The sequence below is a fragment of the Rutilus rutilus genome (genome assembly GCF_951802725.1).
Source record: "Rutilus rutilus genome assembly, chromosome: 14".
In the NCBI taxonomy this organism is placed as follows: Eukaryota; Metazoa; Chordata; class Actinopteri; order Cypriniformes; family Leuciscidae; genus Rutilus; species Rutilus rutilus.
This window is the reverse complement of record NC_140219.1, coordinates 34,951,102-34,969,832: the sequence shown is the minus strand read 5'-3', so window position 1 is coordinate 34,969,832 and position 18,731 is coordinate 34,951,102. Positions and strand designations below refer to the sequence as shown.

The following is an 18,731-nucleotide window of genomic DNA, read 5'->3' as shown; positions in this document are numbered from 1 at the left end:
GTTACGAGCATAAGAAGATGGAAATAAAACACTATCATCCATAATCAAATAAAAATGTCATACTTTGTGAGTAGCCGCAGGTGTGCCAATGAGTAGAATATCTGTCTTGGAAGAATTCAATTTTAAAAAATGATGGTGCATCCACGTTTTTATTTCCTGCACACACTCAGTGACAGTAGGATCAGATTTGGAACTGATGTAAATTTGAGTATCATCAGCATAAAAGTGATACCCCAAACCATATTTCCTATATTTTTTTCCCCAAAGAAAGCATATAAACACTAAACAATATGGGACCCAGGACAGATCCCTGAGGAACACCATGGCGGACTTGTCCAATTTCAGATTTGTTGTTTCCCAAGACAACAAACTGGAAACAATCAGTGAGGTAAGATTTGAACCAGTTAAGCACAGTACCAGTGATACCAAGCCAGCTCTCCCGCCTATTTAGCAGGATAGAATGGCACACTGTGTCGAAAGCTGCACTGAGATCTAACAAGACCAAGAAGGTAGAGCCTCCAGAGTAAGCTGAGACAAGCAGGTCATTCATAACACGAACCAAGGCTGTCTCTTTGAAAAGCTTGTTGGATTATGGAAAAGAACACATTATTTAGATATGTCTAAGTCAAAGTATCATGTAAAATTTAAGACCTCTCATTAGTAAAAAATAAGACTTTGTAAGACTTTTTATGACCTTAAATTAAAAACAAAACAAAAACTAATTTAATCCTTTTTAAGGATCCGCAGAAATCCTGTGATACCCGTACAATCATTAAGGCCCTTTCACACCGGATGCGTAACGAAAAAGCGAAACGAAAAAGCGAATAGTTCGTGTGCGAATAGTTCGCGTCAAAACCATTCACATCAGCCGCGACGCGAATTTGCGACGTCTGTGACGTTCAGAGAGCTTCAACATTCCAAAACTTTCGCGCCGACAGCTGAGAAAACATGGACACTTGTCAGAAAAGAAGGAAAGGACAGAAAAGAAGGTTTTGGGTGCACCCAATCTTAAAGAACAGAGTCTGAAGGGGAGTATGCTTATGTGCAGTTTTTTGCGTCTTCACACAGTGCGTTTTGTAATGTCACTACACATTACATGTAACACACGAAGTGAGCGAGTGTGTGTGTGTGTGTGTGTGTGTGCGCGCGAGTGAGTGAGCGAGTGTGTGTGTGTGTGTGTGTGTGTGTGTGTGTGTGTAACAAGTTAAAATCATTCGACTAGAAACTGTAGATATCACACAAAGAATGTATAGTATACTAAAAGCAGCATAGTCTCACTACATTTTGTTACATGTTCAAAGTAAACACGGTCTCTATCTTTGACGTAATAGTGTTAGCTTTCTATCCCAAATATAGTTTAGCCTGCTAGCCTACACAGCATAGGACTATACAACGACTAAAACTATCACACAACACACTCACAGTCGTGATAACCGTGTTGGTTGGCAATGCTACGCCACACATTGTCTTTCAAATCGTTGTCCTTGTAGTATATGATTGGCTGAAGCCTATTCTGTCGCCGCAAAAGTAAAAAAAAATCGACATCGAAGCGAATAAAATAAAAGTCGTTTTTTCGCCGCAGCACATTCGCGTTCGGTGTGGAAGCACTCATTACACAAACAGCTGATCGAAAAATAAAACCATCGCGCGAATTATTCGTGCGTCAAAATCGCGTCCAGTGTGAAAGGGCCTTTACTGAGGGATTTCTTCATAACAATGTGAAAATAAACTTTAGTCTTGGACTTGGACAGTTTTGCATCTAGCCTGACTTGATCAATTATATTTATATCAGAAGATTTTACATAACCATTGTTAAATGATATTTAGGCAACAGCAGTTTTAAATTGAATGATATTTTGCATAAGAAGAAATGCAGTTGAATGAAACAAGCAAGACCTCAAGTTCAACTCACAGACTCACTATTTCATTTCTTTTAATCAAAAGCAGTATTTGATGTTCTTTAGTGATCATGAGTCATGAATGATCACCTCACAGTGATAGAAGTATACAGTTCTCTTCTATAATGTAATAAAAGACACTTTACCCAGTTTGAGAATAATGTCTGCATACCTTCAGGTGTATGATCATGATTGTTTTGGCTAGACTGATTTAGATCGGTCAAACAAAAGCTTTTTTTTTTTTGAGATATCAACCTAAAAGTTTGAACACAGCTTGTTTAGATTTATGGCTTTTTATGTGGAGCATAAAAATGACAAATAAAGGAATCTAGAAGTATTCCTCCTTCATCCTCTGATTCATGATCGTGACAAACAAACCTTTAAGAGTCAACCAGAACTCAATTGCTGACTAAATTACTCTTTAAAATCATATTCATCTTGAAAATAGCCTCAAAGAACCTTCCAGAGATCAGTTCTTAAAATAACTCTTTTTTTCTTAGTGTGAAGAACATTTTAATAATCTAAAGAACCTTTTTTCAACCATAAAGAAACATGCAGTGGGAATGTTGAAGGTTCCTCATGGAAACATTGATGCAAACAAAGAAGCTTTATGTTTACGCGTGTATCATGATTAACCGTTCTGAGGTGGGAGAGAGAAATTATAGAAATTAATGTTCATGACATAATTTGCGTAATGTTGTCTCCCTCTGCTGGAAACACACACACTTGTTCATCCACGGCCTTTCACTTTCCCTGAAACATCTGTCGCCTTTTCCTAATACTGAGGTTAATAAAATATGAACAAGTGTTTTGATTAAAGAATGATGTTACTGAACAACTTTATGCAACAGCCTATGCAAAACATAAAAACATTAATCAATGAATCAAAACTAAAACATCCCCTGCTAATATAATAGTAAATGATCAACAACTCTCTCTTTATCACTTAGATAAACAGACACTAAAGACATAAATGTATTCATATTTTCACAGATCATATGATATTTACATCACAATAATATATGATATTTACATCGTACAATTTAACTAATTTTAAACAGTTTCACAAATTCACATCTAATCCTTGAAAGCTGATGATGTTAACATTAATCAGATCGATAAAGCCAAAAACATTTGGCTTTTTGTAAAAGTGCGAACTGAATATTAATCTTTCATTTATATTTTGCCGTGCCATAAACCGCAGAATAAAAACCACTACACTACTCTTCTATATAGGGTTCAACAGGGCTAAAGGCACACCTTAAGAAAAAATTGCTTTTCACTAGCGTATGATTGCATAAAAACAAGTAATAAAAACTCAGTGAGTGTTTTAGCGCAATTTTCTGACGTCATGGGATCACAACACTAAGAGATAGTAAATCTTTTCCTGGATTTTTTTTTGTGCGTTCCCGAGATTAGACCTTCCTTAACATAATGCCGAAAACCCGAAGTCTCTAGGTGGTCTGGTTGAGGAGTAGATAGAAGTGCAAGATTGGTGCGCACAGACAGAACAGAAATCATGAGTTAACAATCGCAATTTTGTCCGGTGGAAAATTTTTGTGCTGAACATTGATGGAGCAAAATATTTTGTGTGAAAATAAATCACAAAAGTGTTTTGTTTTGTTTAAAGATCTTATATGTATGATGTGGCCAGGAGGGCCTTTTAGACACAAGGGGCAAAACCAGCACGGGGCAAAAGACACACATTATTGATATAAATACTTTAGCTTAACCCCCATCCTTCCCTCGCGTCCTTTAACAAATCCTTCCCTCGCACAAAGCCCTAAAATTATGCTTTTTTTTTTTTTTTGGTCCAGAAAGCTTATTTTATTTCATTTTGATAATATTTTTTAATGCAATTTTTTTGGAGATTGTTTTGTTATCTTTTATTTTATTTACCTTTAAATTACTAGATTTAAACAATAAATAAATAGTAATTTACTAATTTAAGCACATTCCTCACATTCTTTCAACTTACATTCAAAGTAACACAATTTCATGCATAATCCTTTTAATTCAGCTCAAAATATCTTACATTGGGTGTCTTTGCCGACCTCTTGTGGAAAATAAATAATATAACATGATATTTCATGACTCTTGCCACTAGATGGCCTTATAGCTCTATATGGAGCAACTGAGCTGTTCCTCTGGGTCATAAAGTCAGTTGAACTTCAGTATGCATTCAGATATTTCAGATATATTGCTGCCACATACATATTATTTTTTCCACTCAATTATGTCATAATAACGAAATGTTATGTCGTTTATTTTTTTATATATATATAATTTTTATGTAAAAATTAGATGTTATGTCGTTAAAACGTCATATTTTTCTTGTAATAACGAGATGTTATGTTGTTAAAACAACATATTTTCTAGGCCTTATAAGGACATGTGTCGTCATGCACAAAATATGTCTTTATCCACATAAAATTTGTATAGCATATCATGCCTTTATCGTACTTCTATGTTCAAAAAGCTGAAAAAACCCAAACCAACCAAAAAACTCCTCGAATCCACACACACACACACACACACACACACACACACACACACACACACACACACACACACATATATATATAAAGTCCTGGGGTCTTGGACCCCTCTGATAAACACTTAATATTTTTCTTTTATGTAAAAAAAAAGAAGAAGAAAAAAAAGAAGAATAATATGATAATATGTTTTTAGTAATGTCTACGTTAATACTTTTTCAAAACCACTTTAGCAAAGTTTATACTATTTTCTGTTTATTTTGACAAATAAAAGTATTCATCTTTGTTCAATAAATATACTGTCATTAATAATGTTAATATAAAAAATATATTTAAAAAAAATACAGACACAAAATTATTTTGAAAAGTAAAGATTCTGGAATCATAGGTGATCCCATAATAATTTAATATAGATTTGCAGTAGCAACAATAAAATATATTTTATTATATGATAAGATTAATATCATATTTTAAAATATGATGGTTTCATTATAAATATTGTAATCTCTAGGGTGGACACCCAGCTTAATATATATTTATTTACCATCTGAGTCTAACCATGTCATGTCAACAAATGGTCACAGGAGCACATGGTGTGAGAAGAAGGCAAGATTATTTGCTTTAGTAATCTTATATAAAATTACATGAACTGTACATAAAAATGTTTTAAAAAAAAGTATGTGTGTGTATGAAGGTGTAAAAAGGTGGAAGCCTTTTGGCAGGTTTTATGAAGTTTTTTTATTTTATTTAGCATGTTTACAAAATTAGTTTTTCTTTTTGAAAAAGAAAACTTATTGGTGGAGAAGAGACCGAGTACAGAGCCCCCCTAGTCCCACTTTGTCAAAAAATAAAATAATTATAATCTCGTGGCCTCAAGATAGTAACTCGTGGCCTCAAGATAGTAACTCGTGGCCTCAAGATTTTTTTTGACAAAGTGGGACTAGGGGGACTCCGTAACAGAGTGATAGATGGCTCACAGTCTCCGCTCTAATTCATCCCAAAGGTGTTCTATCAGGTTGAGGTCAGAACTGGTGCAAAGTCATGTTAGAACAGGAAGAGGCCAAACCCAAACTGTTCCCACAAAGTTGGGAGCATGAAATTGTCCAAAATTGTCCAAAATGTCTTGGTATGCTGAAGCATTGGGAATTCCTTTCACTGGAACTAAGGGGCCAAGCCCAACCCCTGAAAAACAACCCCACACGTTAATCCCTCCTCCACCAAACTTTACACCTGGCACAATGTAGTCAGGCAAGTACCGTTCTCCTGGCAACCGCCAAACCCAGACTCGTCCATCAGATTGCCAGAAAGAGAAGTGTGTTCTTCACTCCAGAGAACACGTCTCCACTGCTCTAGAGTCCAGTGACGACGTGCTTTACACCACTGCATCCCATGCTTAACACCACTGGATCTGACACTTTACATCACTGCATCCCACACTTTACACCACTGCATCCCGCACTTTACACCACTGCATCCCATGCTTTACACCGCTGCATCCCACGCTTTACACTGCTGCATCCGACACTTTACACCACTGCACCCCATGCTTTACACCTCTGCATCTGACACTTTACACCACTGCATCTGACGCTTTACAACACTGCATCCCATGCTTTACACCTCTGCATCTGACACTTTACACCACTGCATCTGACGCTTTACAACACTGCATCCCATGCTTTACACCACTGCATCTGACACTTTACACCACTGCATCTGACGCTTTACAACACTGCATCCCACGCTTTACACCACTGTATCTGACACTTTACGCCATTGCATCCCACGCTTTACACCACTGCATCCCACGCTTTACACCACTGCATCCCATGCTTTACGCTGCTTCATCCCACGCTTTACACCACTGCTTCCCACGCTTTACACCACTGCATCTGACACTTTACACCACTGCATCCCATGCTTTACACCACTGCATCCCACTCTTTACACCACTGCATCCCACGCTTCACACCACTGCATCCCACACTTTACACCACTGCATCCCGCACTTTACACCACTGCATCCCACTCTTTACACCACTGCATCCCATGCTTTACACCACTGCATCCCAGGCTTTACACCACTGCTTCCCACGCTTTACACCACTGCATCTGATGCTTTACACCACTGCATCCCACTCTTTACACCACTGCATCCCACAATTTACACCACTGCATCCCACACTTTACACCACTGCATCCCACACTTTACACCACTGCATCCCACGCTTTACACCACTGCATTCGGCACTTTACACCACTGCATCCCACGCTTTACACCACTGCATTTGGCACTTTACACCACTGCATCCCATGCTTTACACCGCTGCATTCGGCACTTTACACCACTGCATCCCATGCTTTACACCACTGCATCCCACTCTTTACACCACTGCATCCCACTCTTTACACCACTGCATCCCACACTTTACACCACTGCATCCCACACTTTACACCACTGCATCCAACGCTTTACACCACTGCATCCCACGCTTTACACCACTGCACTCGGCACTTTACACCACTGCATCCCATGCTTTACACCGCTGCATTCGGCACTTTACACCACTGCATCTCATGCTTTACACCGCTGCATTCGGCACTTTACACCACTGCATCCCATGCTTTACACCACTGCATCCCACTCTTTACACCACTGCATCCCACACTTTACACCACTGCATCCCACACTTTACACCACTGCATCCCACACTTTACACCACTGCATTCGGCACTTTACACCACTGCATCCCATGCTTTACACCGCTGCATCCCACACTTTACACTACTGCATCCCACACTTTACACCACTGCATCCCACACTTTACACCACTGCATCCCACGCTTTACACCACTGCATTCGGCACTTTACACCACTGCATCCCACGCTTTACACCACTGCATCCCACACTTTACACCACTGCATCCCACTCTTTACACCACTGCATCCCATGCTTTACACCACTGCATCCCACGCTTTACACCACTGCATTCCACGCTTTACGCTGCTTCATCCCACACTATACACCACTGCATCCCATGCTTTACACCACTACATCCCACGCTTTACGCCACTGCATCTCAAGCTTTACACCACTGCATCCCATGCTTTACACCACTGCATCCCACGCTTTACACCACTGCATCTCAAGCTTTACACCACTGCATCCCACGCTTTACACCACTGCATCCAACGCTTTAACACCACTGCATCTCACGCTTTACACCACTGCATCCCAAGCTTTACACCACTGCATCCCAAGCTTTACACCACTTGGAGATGTAAGGCTTGGATGCAGATGCTCGGCCATGGAAACCCATTCCATGAAGCTCTCGCACTATTCATGAGCTAATCTGAAGGCCACACAAAGTTTGGAGGTCTGTAGCTATTGACTCTGCAGAAAGTTGGTGACTTCTGCACACTCTGAGCCTCAGCATGTGCTGACCCGCTCAGGGATTTTACGTGACCTAAAACTTCTACTTTGTTATAATACTACTAACAGGTGACCGTGGAATATTTAGTAGTGAGGAAATTTCACGAATGGACTTATTGCACAGATGTCAACCTATCACAGTTCCATGCTTGAATTCACTGAGCTCCTGACCCATTCTTTCACAAATGTTTGTAGAAGCGTCTGCATGCCTAGTGCTTGATTTTATATAACTGTGGCAATGGAAGTGATTGGAACACCTGAATTCAATGATTCAGAGGGGTGTCCCAATACTTTTGGCAATATAGTGTATCTCATATACTCTAGACTAGTGCTCTAAAACCAGCACCGTGTATGCGCACAAAATTAATTACGTCTTCTTCAAATGAAAATGTGCAAATAAGAACACTGACACAGCTGTACTGATCATGAACGCAATGACACAATGGATTATTCTGATACACAGAAGATGATGTAGACAGAGCTTAGTTTAGTGCTCTTAAATTTAATAAATGTTCTTCTGCGTTTCTGCCTCGTTTTAGGAGTTTGTTGTTATGAAGGGTTCGATTTTTAGAGTTTTATTTTATTTTTCTCCGTGGTCATATTTTAATATCCATGTGTCTGTATAATGAGTGTGTTGCAGGTCTGTGTTTTATTGGTGGTTGTCTCCCCTTTTCCCACCTTCTACACTCCCAATTTTCCACAGCTTTACACTCCCATTTCTTGAGACTTTTTGCAACTCTGAGGTGTAAACGACCAGACTAAAGTGTTTCATGACACTTTAAAAACACCACATATAAACAACATTAAAAACTTGATTTTCACCAAAGGGGACTTTAAAAACAACACATTACAGCGACAGATCGCCTCTTATTTAAGACAAATTATGGTATTTGTGATACCTTTATAATATTCTACTCTCTAGATATGGTTTGGGTGCCTCTTTCAAAGTAAACCTTCACCTATTTCCCCCTATTTTATCATCTTGTCTTTCAAATTTGACTTGAGGAAGAAAACAGAACCAAACAGAACAGCTTCAATATGCAACATTTATTTATGGATTAAACCATACACATTACACATTCAGCTCATAATGAATGAGACATGAGTAGCTGACTAAAGGACTGTCAAGCTGAATCATGGTGCCATTCCTGTGTCACTCCTCCAGATGTTCATTTTCACATGGGCCTTGTTTCTGGATCAAGATTTTAGTTTTTGATGCCCTAAAAAGAGAGAGATTAAAGTTTGAAAGTGACCGACTCTAAACTGTTTTTAAACCTACAGTACTTTATTTTAAAATACATGTATTTTTAAACTCACTTGATGGCACCACACAGCATGCATTCATTGCCGTACGTTATTCCATCGGATCCACACACGGGTGAATAGTGCATTGTGCATATGTTAGACGAGTGCCTGCAATTAGGCTGGTCACATAAAAAGGAAAAAAAAAGTTAATTTATTGAGTTATTGTCACGTGGAAAGAAGCAATTCTACAGCCTTTATTTACTCACCTCTGTTGCTCCATCAGATATGGCCACTGTTTGTGTCAAGAAGGAAAAACAAGGATTAAAGTTTATCATGATATGACATGAGGAAATAACACATGCTAACTTCTAGGTTTGCCCATTGAACAAAAACAGAACTTTAGACTTTTTGTTTTGTGAACTATCCCTTAAATCGCACTTAAAAATGTCTGAATGTGACTTATCTTAAACATTTTTCATTTGTCCTACTTGGCAAAGATGAATTAAGACTCTAAAGAATGTGCAGACTTTATTGAAAACTCTTCATTATGAACCAAATTAGACTGTTGCTGAGTATCAGTGTGTATCACAGGTCCTCATGTGACAAATTACCAACATCCTAATATCAGTTGTTTTGTAAATGAAATGATTATATTACTCACCTAGGACGCAGAGAAGGACGATGATTCCTCGTGCAAACATTGTTCACAACCTGAGATTCAACTCACTGACGATATGATCAGAGATATAATGATCCACCTATTTATATCAATACTGTATCCGCCTCTTAACGTGGGAGTGGACCGTCCATCCCACCGATTCATCACATCACACACACTAAGCACCTTTAGTTTAATAGTTTATTTACTTTGGCTGGTAGATGTGTGTAATGTCAAATGAATAATCACTTGAGTTGTACAAAGTCAATCATGGATAACAAATACAGTTTAATCTCTCTGACTCCACCAAATCACTCAGTTCCAGTAAAACTACTCAACTGGGGAACTATTTTCTGAGTTCAGAGCTTCTTCAAAAAAGGTGTTCTGTACAAAGTACAGAAAATCAAACTTTTGTTTTGTCTTGCACAAAATGCACAAAGGCCGAAGGTCCTTTTTAGTACAATTAATGCATTTTTAAATCCCCATTAGAGATCTCCACTGATTTGTGTCTCATTTGACACAGTAGATCATGACATCCTTTTGCAAAGACTTGATCATGTAGCTGGGTTTCAGGGATCTGTGCTGAATTTGGTTTGCATCTTACCTTAAGGACAGAACTTTTTCTGTTTATTTGGGGAAATGTTTCTCATCTCATTCTCAAATCTCCTAAGGTGTCCCACAAGTCTCTATTCTGGGTCCTCTTCTTTTTGCCTTATATATGCTTGTATTATTCAGAAACCCAACATTTTGTATGATTTCTATGCAGATGACACTCAGCTTTATCTTCCTGTTAAAAACCACAACTGTTCTGTGTCTAATCTGATTGCATGTCTCCAAAACATTAAATGCTGGATGGACGTGGATTTCTTAAATAGTAATAACACTGAAATAATTGCTTTTGACCCAACAGGTCTGTCTTCTGGCATTGTTAATCAGCTTGGTCCCCTGTTTTCTAATGTACGAGACTGTGTTAAAAACATTGGTGTTATTTTCAATCCCACATAGTCATTTTTATTCATTATGTTTTAATTCTGTTTGAGGTTGTAAAATTTCCAAGTATCCATTTTTTTGTATCTTCACGTCTAAATTTGTTTTAAGTTTGTTTTACATTTGTTGTACAGCAGTTTGGTTTCAATGTCTGTTGTTTTTAAATGTGTTTTATGAAATTAATAAACTTAGCTTGTCCATTCCATGTCTGTTCATTTAATAATTAAAAAAAAAAATGATGTGTAAATATCTGCAACCATTTGCATGCGGCACTAATAAAATATACAAAATAGGACCCAAAAGTATGAAAAATGCAACTTTGATCATCATCATAAACCTCAGGGACTCTGAGCCCTGTTGGACATGTGAGTATACTGATAAGTACACAGGGATGGGCAGTATTTTCAGATACATGTATTTAAAATACGTATTTGAAATACAAAATACTATTTTGTATTTTAAAGTCTTTGGAAAAAATCAAATGTAATTTGTATTTAAATACATTTAAGATGAGTATTTTTTTATTTTCAAAATACATAAAATACTTTTTGCCAGTCAACCTCTTTATCAGGGTACTGATTTTGTGCATCAACTAGTTCAGACATTCACTAGCTCAGCTTTTTTTTTTTTGGTATAAGGTGAGAATGTCATGATCAATTCTACTTGTTGATTAAAGTTAAAATAGTGCATTATTCACTTCAGTTAACATGAAAGAATAAAAGAGCACAGACAAGTGGGAAAATAGCGTTAGCCAATCAGTCTTGACCGGTTTTTGATTTTTATCAACTAGCTTGTCAAATGTGTGTAAAGCATTACTGCATGTTAGGGCTGGGTGATATGACTCTACATATCATAGCGATGATAAAAAGTTTGAATTGATGGAACTTTTTCTAAATCGTTTACATAGATGGGCCTGTTTGTGAGGTATAAGCAAATTTATCCGTGCAGCTTTTAGTGGGCAGGAATTATTGGAACGTTGGAGTGGAAAAAGAAGCACTGATGAATGATACACCACAAACATCTTTAGCTTTTAGTTTTATTGTACATAAAAAATAATAACAAAAAAGGGGTAAATAGTGTCAAATGAATCTAAATTAATTCTAATTTTAAATTTTAGATACACTTTCTAATTCTAATAAACTTAATAAACTTTACATAAAATAAACATAAAATTAGTTAAAAAGCATCGGACTACCTGCAAAAAATAAAATAAAAATAAAAATCGACAGAGTTTGAAATTCAGTTTATGCTGTGGAATCAAAACTGATATTGAGAATTGTGAAACCATGATATTGTTACTGTTAAGTAAAATTGAGATCTTGGTCATATCGCCCATCCATATTCTTTGCTAGAGAGCAGAAAAGGTTCCCACAGTTTTACATACAGTATTATTTTTTTGTGTGTGTTCACCACAAGTAATAGACTACATTGTAACCAGAAATAAGTATATAAATGGCTGCTATTTTGCATAAGTTTATTTGTAATTGCCAGAAAGAAAGAAAGAAAGAATGACAGAGAGGGCAGAGATGTGGTTAGGAATGAAAAGTCAGTCGGCCTATGTAGTTTCTTCATTCACTGTGACCTATACCTGCACTGGATGGCCAATTTCACATGTATTTTGTGTATTTCCATGTATTTATGTCCATCTCTGCCCGTACAATTGTTACTGAGGGATTTCTTCATAACATTGCCATGACAATGTGAAAATAAATGTTAGCCTTGGACTTGGATAGTAGTTTTGCATCTTGACCTTATGAAATTATATTTATATTAGAAGACTTCACATAACGATTTCTAAATTATATTTAGATTTCATTAAATCAACAGCAGTATTTGATGTTCTTTAGTGATTATGAGTCATGAGTTCTACAGTAGTATAACATTTTAATAAAAAACACATAAAAATGTACCTTAGTTATAGCCATAGGCCATCAGAAGTTTTATATAAAACAGCCTGTCCTGTTTGTTGTAAATATTTAGTGTATATGATGTGGGACAAAGTTTGTTCTCTTGCCTTCATTGTGTCAGAGATGCGAGATATGATACCACTGTAGAAGATGATTGGCCCACGCAGTGGGAGTAATGTTGTGTTTGACTGTTTATCCAGTGCAATCCTGGAGTGTGTTGTAACTACTTGGCGTCATTTATAAAGTTGTTTTTGTGCCGTTTGATTTAGAAATACTCATGTCATTTTTCCATCACTCAAATGCTCTACTAAGTTAAATTAGGCCATTAAATCAAACTTTGACATTACCATTGTTTTTTTGGTGTTCACACACTGATCCATCACTCCTTTCTCTCTGAAGCAAATGGAAAACATACACACAATGTTCGTATTACCTCATTGAATAAGGTCTGAGTTTACTCGTGTTGAACAACTGCCATTCATGGCCATTTTGTCTAATACTCCTTTGTCTGTTTTTTGATGTGAGAGATTAATTTAAACATTTAAACTCGAGACAAAAAGCACAAAGCAGCGAGTTACTACATAAAAGGCTTTATTTAAGGATTAGAACAATTTAAAAAAGGACACACAACAGGGAACAAACACTTCATTTCATCATTAAAACTTTTTTTTTTAAAAGCAGCATGTGGTTCCAGCCTTCATGTCATCCCAAATATAAACGAGTGGATCCGTCTCAGCATTCTCCCCTCCCGGAGATCGCAATGTTCACCTTGAGCTCCCTATGACAAGACAGACAAACAACACGGTTTCAGTAGGACACTAGGAAGAACATTATGAGCATTCAAACTGAAACGTTAGAAACTTGATTTACATACATGTTTTCCAGACACAGCATGCACTCGTTTGGGTAAGTGACTCCATCAGTTCCACACACAGGGTTATATTCCCGGGTACACATGGGAAGAAAGTATTCAGAGCACTTTGGCTTTCAAGAGAAGCACACAGAATACATTAAATGCATGTAGTGGTTAAATTAAGGTTATAAGGAATAGGTTATAATCATCAACCCACCACTTTAGAGCCATCAGGGATCACAGCTGCGCTTGCCAAGGCTGTATAGAAGAAACGTACACACACAAAACATAACTACGTGATATGAAGAGTCTGCTTTATACTTTTTGTGGTTTGAACTTTTAAGGATTAAAGATAAAAAATAACGTCGTCTTTGTTACAAAACACGCTCAAAACATCAAAACTTTGATTATCCTTATTGCCAAAACCAGTGATAAACTCACCTGCCAAGCAGAATACTAGCAAAATCCGTCCCAGCATGATTGTTTGTTTACAGCGTTGTGTTGACTATGTAATCAATAACTTTCAGGTGTGGTGAGAACCTTTATTGCTCTTTTTATTAACGTTTCTTACTCCCGCCCACAGAAAAGTTACACATTTACAAAGTGCGTCACTCGAATCCTACTACGCCAAAGGCTTGGCTTTTGAATATTCATTAATCTGCCTCACTGATTGGCTGACAACCAGACGTGGGTAAAGTGGGCGGATGTTAGCGTGGCGAATAAGAATTAAGGAAGGCTCGGCTAATGATTTTTTTTTTTTTTTGTTACGTAAGCAACGTCAGCAGCATCTAATTAATAATCATAAGCGATTCCCGCACGTGTAACTGTAATAGGCACACCCATATTCAACTTTACAGTGAAAGTAATTGTTATAAAATTATATTAATGATTATGTTTCGGCTGTAGTTAAGTCAGTTTTCAGTGAAATGTTACACGAGCGAGACTTTTATTTTGAAAATGGTTGACTCTTCACTGCTACATTTGCTCACTGTATCTTTGTTTACATTCCCTGCTCAGTCGCACTGAAGACACTGAGATGAGTGCACTTCATCCCCACACGGAAACATACATTTTATACAATACCAGTAATTAATAAAGCCATTTTCAGTACAGCAAGTGGATGAGGAGGTACGTGTTGTGTGTCATTCGTCCTATTCAACTGAGGAAAGATACACTTCTGATACAGATAGTCAGATGAAACGAGAAGCTCTCTGTCACTAGTGACGTTAGATTCTATCTATCTATCTATCTATCTATCTATCTATCTATCTATCTATCTATCTATCTATCTATCTATCTATCTATCTATCTATAACAGCAGTTGCATAACACAAGTAACAGTGAGTAATGATGACATAGAGGAGCAACTATTTCTCAGTGATTGTTCTTTGACTTATACTTTAATCCTTTAATCCTCTATTCATTCTGTTTTAGGGTTATATCAAGATGGACCAAACACTGCGAGATAAGCTCTCACAACTGGTTGAGGAGTTGACAACCTCTGGAGAACCACAGTTGAATCAAGACAAAATGAAGGAAGTGAAGAAAATGTGCAAGTATGATATAGAGCTTTTGGTTGTATCGTTTTGTTCACAAACACCGTTTCACAGAAAAAGAAAAATAAGAAAAAAAAAAGACAACATAAAGTGAATAGATTCAGAACATTCTGGGAAAGATTTCATTGGATCAGGAATGGCCTGTTCTTATAGGGGACGACCCATACTATATGCACATCTCATTTGAAACCATTTTACGGCAGCATTTTGGAGGTATGTGAATTTGTTTTTTAGCCAATAAAGACCTAATTTCTAATAATTAGGGACATCCCATACTATATGCACACCTCATATGAAACCATTTTACTGCAGTGTTTTGGAGTTTTATGACAATATTTCATTTCATACAGCTATAAAAACCTCATTACTAAGACGTAGACAAAACGAATGGCCAGTTCTTATAGGGGACGACCCATACTAAATGCACACCTCATATGTAACCATTTCACTGCAGCGGTTTGGAGATATGTCACATAATTGCACTTTATACACTTATAAAGACCTAATTTTTAACCAGTAGAAGAAAATAATGACCAGCTCTTATAGGGGACGTCCCATACTATATGCATACCTCACATGAAATTATTTTACTGCAGTAAATTTGTCCATATCTCCAAAAACACACTCTTCCTAACAGAATATCTAATTTGTTTTGCTGATAGTGAGAGATTTTGCCCCCTCACATCCACTGCATTAGTAAACGGCCATTACCCTAGTCTAGAGCCGGTTGAACTTTACCTGGGAGTGAAGTAAGAGTTTAAACTGGTTACAATCTTTTGCTTAACTGTGCTGGCAACCAGGTGTGAGACAAAAATGCTTCCACAATTTTTGATTTCAGACAGCCATGCTATTATCACAGTACAGTGCATCATAAATACACAGTAAAAAAAACGTTGGGTTACACATATTGGGTCACTATGTTGGGTTATTTTCCCCAAAAAATGTTGGGTCATTTTTAAAACCGTTGGGTGATTTCTAGTATTAACCCGGCTGTTGGGTTAAATACGTATGTTGTATGTACACTTGTGTATTTTGAATTTATGTACACAATGATGTATATTTACATTAAATTCTAGACTCCCCAATATGTAGTTTGTAATTTAAAAATATATTTGTTGAGCCATATTTATTGTTTTAAACAAATAAACAATCTGTATTTGAAAACAAAGTGTATTTTATTTATTGAAATAATGTCATACTTAAAAATAAATAGTTATCTTAACTGTTGGGTTACTTTTAACCCAACATTAGCTTTGGTTCCCAGCTCTGCCCAAAGTCTTCTTGAGAATAGAGAACTGATTGTCCACTCACAGGATGAGGAACTGGCCTTGCCCAGCGTTTATTTATCAGTGTTGTCAGTTATGAAGATACAAACAGTTATATGTCAAATTTAATTTATAAGCAAGTAGTTTATAATGGATATGTGCCTGTGTGTTTGTATAGTGTTTGTTCTTGAGTCCATAGAGCAGCACTGGACATGTGACCACATGCGCCTTCTTGTTAAATCCCTCTTCTTTTTCTGACCGCAGAGTTTCCAATGACTACATTGATCATTTCTACCACTTGATTATGACCCAGCTGAACCAAGAGCATGCGGAGATCCGGCTCTCTGCCTTCCAGATGCTCAGTGAGATCTTCAGCCGGTCGCATCACTTCAGAGGTCTTCTGATCACGAACTTCCAGGAGTTCCTGGAGCTCACAGTCGAGACCGACGCCGAGCAGCCGCTGCCTCCACCTAAAGAGGTGGCCAGAAAACTCAGGACACTCGCCATTCAGACGGTGCAGTCGTGGCAGGCCACGTATGGAGAGGCGTATAAGAAACTGTCTCTGGGATATCACTTTCTTAAGCAGATTAAAAAGGTATTAATCCGGCTGCACCTCTAACAGTAAACAGTATTTAATAATAACATCAGTTTGCACCCTGGAACACGTCACTGTTGTTATGTAATTAAAGATTGTAATGGGAAAAGAGTGGAGTTTAGCTGTTTAATGAAAGGTAATGAACAACTGAAGAACAAAATAGTATTTTATTTATTTTTCTAATACTTGTTTTGGGCAGATTTATAATCGGTAAACATAATTTGTCTCAATAATAGTGATATGTCTGATCACACATTGCATATTTTTCTCAGGTAGATTTTCATGATGTTGAAGCGAGAACACTGGCTGAAAGAAAGAGACAAGAGGAGAAACAGAAGAGATTGGAAAGAATTTACAAAGAGAGGCTTGAAAAGGCCAAACAGCAGATGGAAGGTACATTCTTACGTTCATAAACGGCAGCCCTGTTGACACTACTCTCTTAAAAATAAAGCTTCTAAAAGTGGGTTTTAGATGAACCTCAAAGAATTCTTCAGGGATTTTTTTCTTAGCGTGAAGAATATTTTAATTATCTAAAGAACCCTTTTCCTTTATACTCACTTAATAATGTTGGGTTAAAAATAACCCAACGAGTAACCCAACTATGGGGTGTGTAGCACCTTCCCAACTGTGGGTTATTTTAACCCAGTGTATTGGGTTAAAAGCCAGTTGGGTTAAAAGTAACCCAACAGTTAAGCTAACTATTTATTTTTATTTATGACATTATCATACACTTTGTTTTCAAATACAGATTGTTTATTTGTATAAAACAATAAATATGTGTCAACAAACATATTTTTAAATGACAAATTAAATATTGAGGAGTCCAGAATTTAATGTAAATATACATAAAATGTGTACATAAATTCAAAATACACGAGTGTACTAACAACATACGTAACCCAACAGTTAACCCAGCAGCCAAGTAATTACTATAAATTACCCAACGATTTAAAAAATGACCCAACATTTTTGGAAAATATTCCAACATAGTGACCCAATATGTGTAACCCAACGGTTGGGTTACAAAAATAACCCAAAATGTTTTACTGTGTAAATAACCGATTTTCCAATGGAGAGATTCTATGGATGTTAAAGGTTCCATCAGTGGAAATAAAGAACCTTTATTTTTAAGAGTGTAGAATAAAATAGCATTCACTGACTGCATTTTCATTTATGACATTCTAAGGCAATACTGACATGCTAATAAGACATAAGACCAGTAGTAGACTTGACAAGCAGGTCAACAGTAGGATGGAAGTACTAGCTCAAATCTTCAGTGATATAGCTGTGAAAAGTCAACACAGAGTTCACTGTGTTTGAACAGTGTGGTACTGAGGACATGCAGTTCTCCTGATAACATGGACACTGGTCTATAAAAAAAAAAAAAAAAAAATCCGTCTATTTACAGATTAGTACTTAAACATGAAAATAAATGAATAAAATGAACAAAATAATTAATAATAAAATAATTATAGAATTTTTTATACATTATTTCATTATATATTTACAGATTTACAGCCGTTTACACGACACCGTTTTCAACTAAAGGCAGAAAACTTTTTGTGTGTTTTGGCGACAATGGCATTTTTGGGGCCTAAAAACCCCAAACTTAAAAACAAACAAATTTTTTTTTTTGAAAATGGGGTTCAAAGTGCAAGTTTTTGAAAATGATACCGTTATTGTCTCACAAAAACGTGAATTTGTGTAAACGGTGATGTCTTGTGTATTATGTGTTCAGTGGCGCGTAGTGTTTCTTTACAAAGTGACATCGCCATCTACTGGCCTGGTAGCAGAATACAGCGAGTGAAATTGTTTTCATGGATCCGTGTGAATGGGGA

At 36.9% G+C, this 18,731-nt stretch overlaps 3 protein-coding genes across 4 annotated transcripts in view; 1 reads left to right on the top strand and 2 right to left on the bottom strand.

Annotated features, from left to right (window-relative positions):
* Positions 1-8,861: 8,861 nt before the first annotated feature.
* LOC311304224 (PI-actitoxin-Avd5a-like) lies at positions 8,862-9,812 on the bottom strand. Its single transcript, XM_084431128.1, has 4 exons — positions 9,734-9,812; positions 9,339-9,364; positions 9,145-9,251; positions 8,862-9,047 (listed from the first exon to the last, which is right to left on the bottom strand). The coding sequence occupies exons 1-4, from the start codon at positions 9,771-9,773 to the stop codon at positions 8,981-8,983; spliced, it is 240 nt and encodes a 79-aa protein (XP_084287254.1). The 5' UTR covers positions 9,774-9,812; the 3' UTR covers positions 8,862-8,980.
* Positions 9,813-13,198: 3,386 nt separating this feature from the next.
* LOC311304338 (trypsin inhibitor ClTI-1-like) lies at positions 13,199-14,129 on the bottom strand. Its single transcript, XM_084431297.1, has 4 exons — positions 13,919-14,129; positions 13,695-13,735; positions 13,499-13,608; positions 13,199-13,402 (listed from the first exon to the last, which is right to left on the bottom strand). The coding sequence occupies exons 1-4, from the start codon at positions 13,953-13,955 to the stop codon at positions 13,357-13,359; spliced, it is 234 nt and encodes a 77-aa protein (XP_084287423.1). The 5' UTR covers positions 13,956-14,129; the 3' UTR covers positions 13,199-13,356.
* A 335-nt stretch (positions 14,130-14,464) lies between these two features.
* uvssa (UV-stimulated scaffold protein A) overlaps positions 14,465-18,731 on the top strand; it is a 42,619-nt gene continuing 38,352 nt past the window's right edge. The window contains exons 1-4 of one of the 2 annotated variants that reach the window (XM_084430163.1): positions 14,465-14,605; positions 14,912-15,033; positions 16,563-16,893; positions 17,166-17,286. In XM_084430163.1, coding sequence (XP_084286289.1) covers positions 14,924-15,033; positions 16,563-16,893; positions 17,166-17,286 — 562 coding nt within the window. In that variant the 5' untranslated portion in view covers positions 14,465-14,605; positions 14,912-14,923. Of the gene's footprint in view, positions 14,606-14,911; positions 15,247-16,562; positions 16,894-17,165; positions 17,287-18,731 lie in introns of both variants that reach the window. The other variant, XM_084430164.1, reaches the window with a different exon arrangement.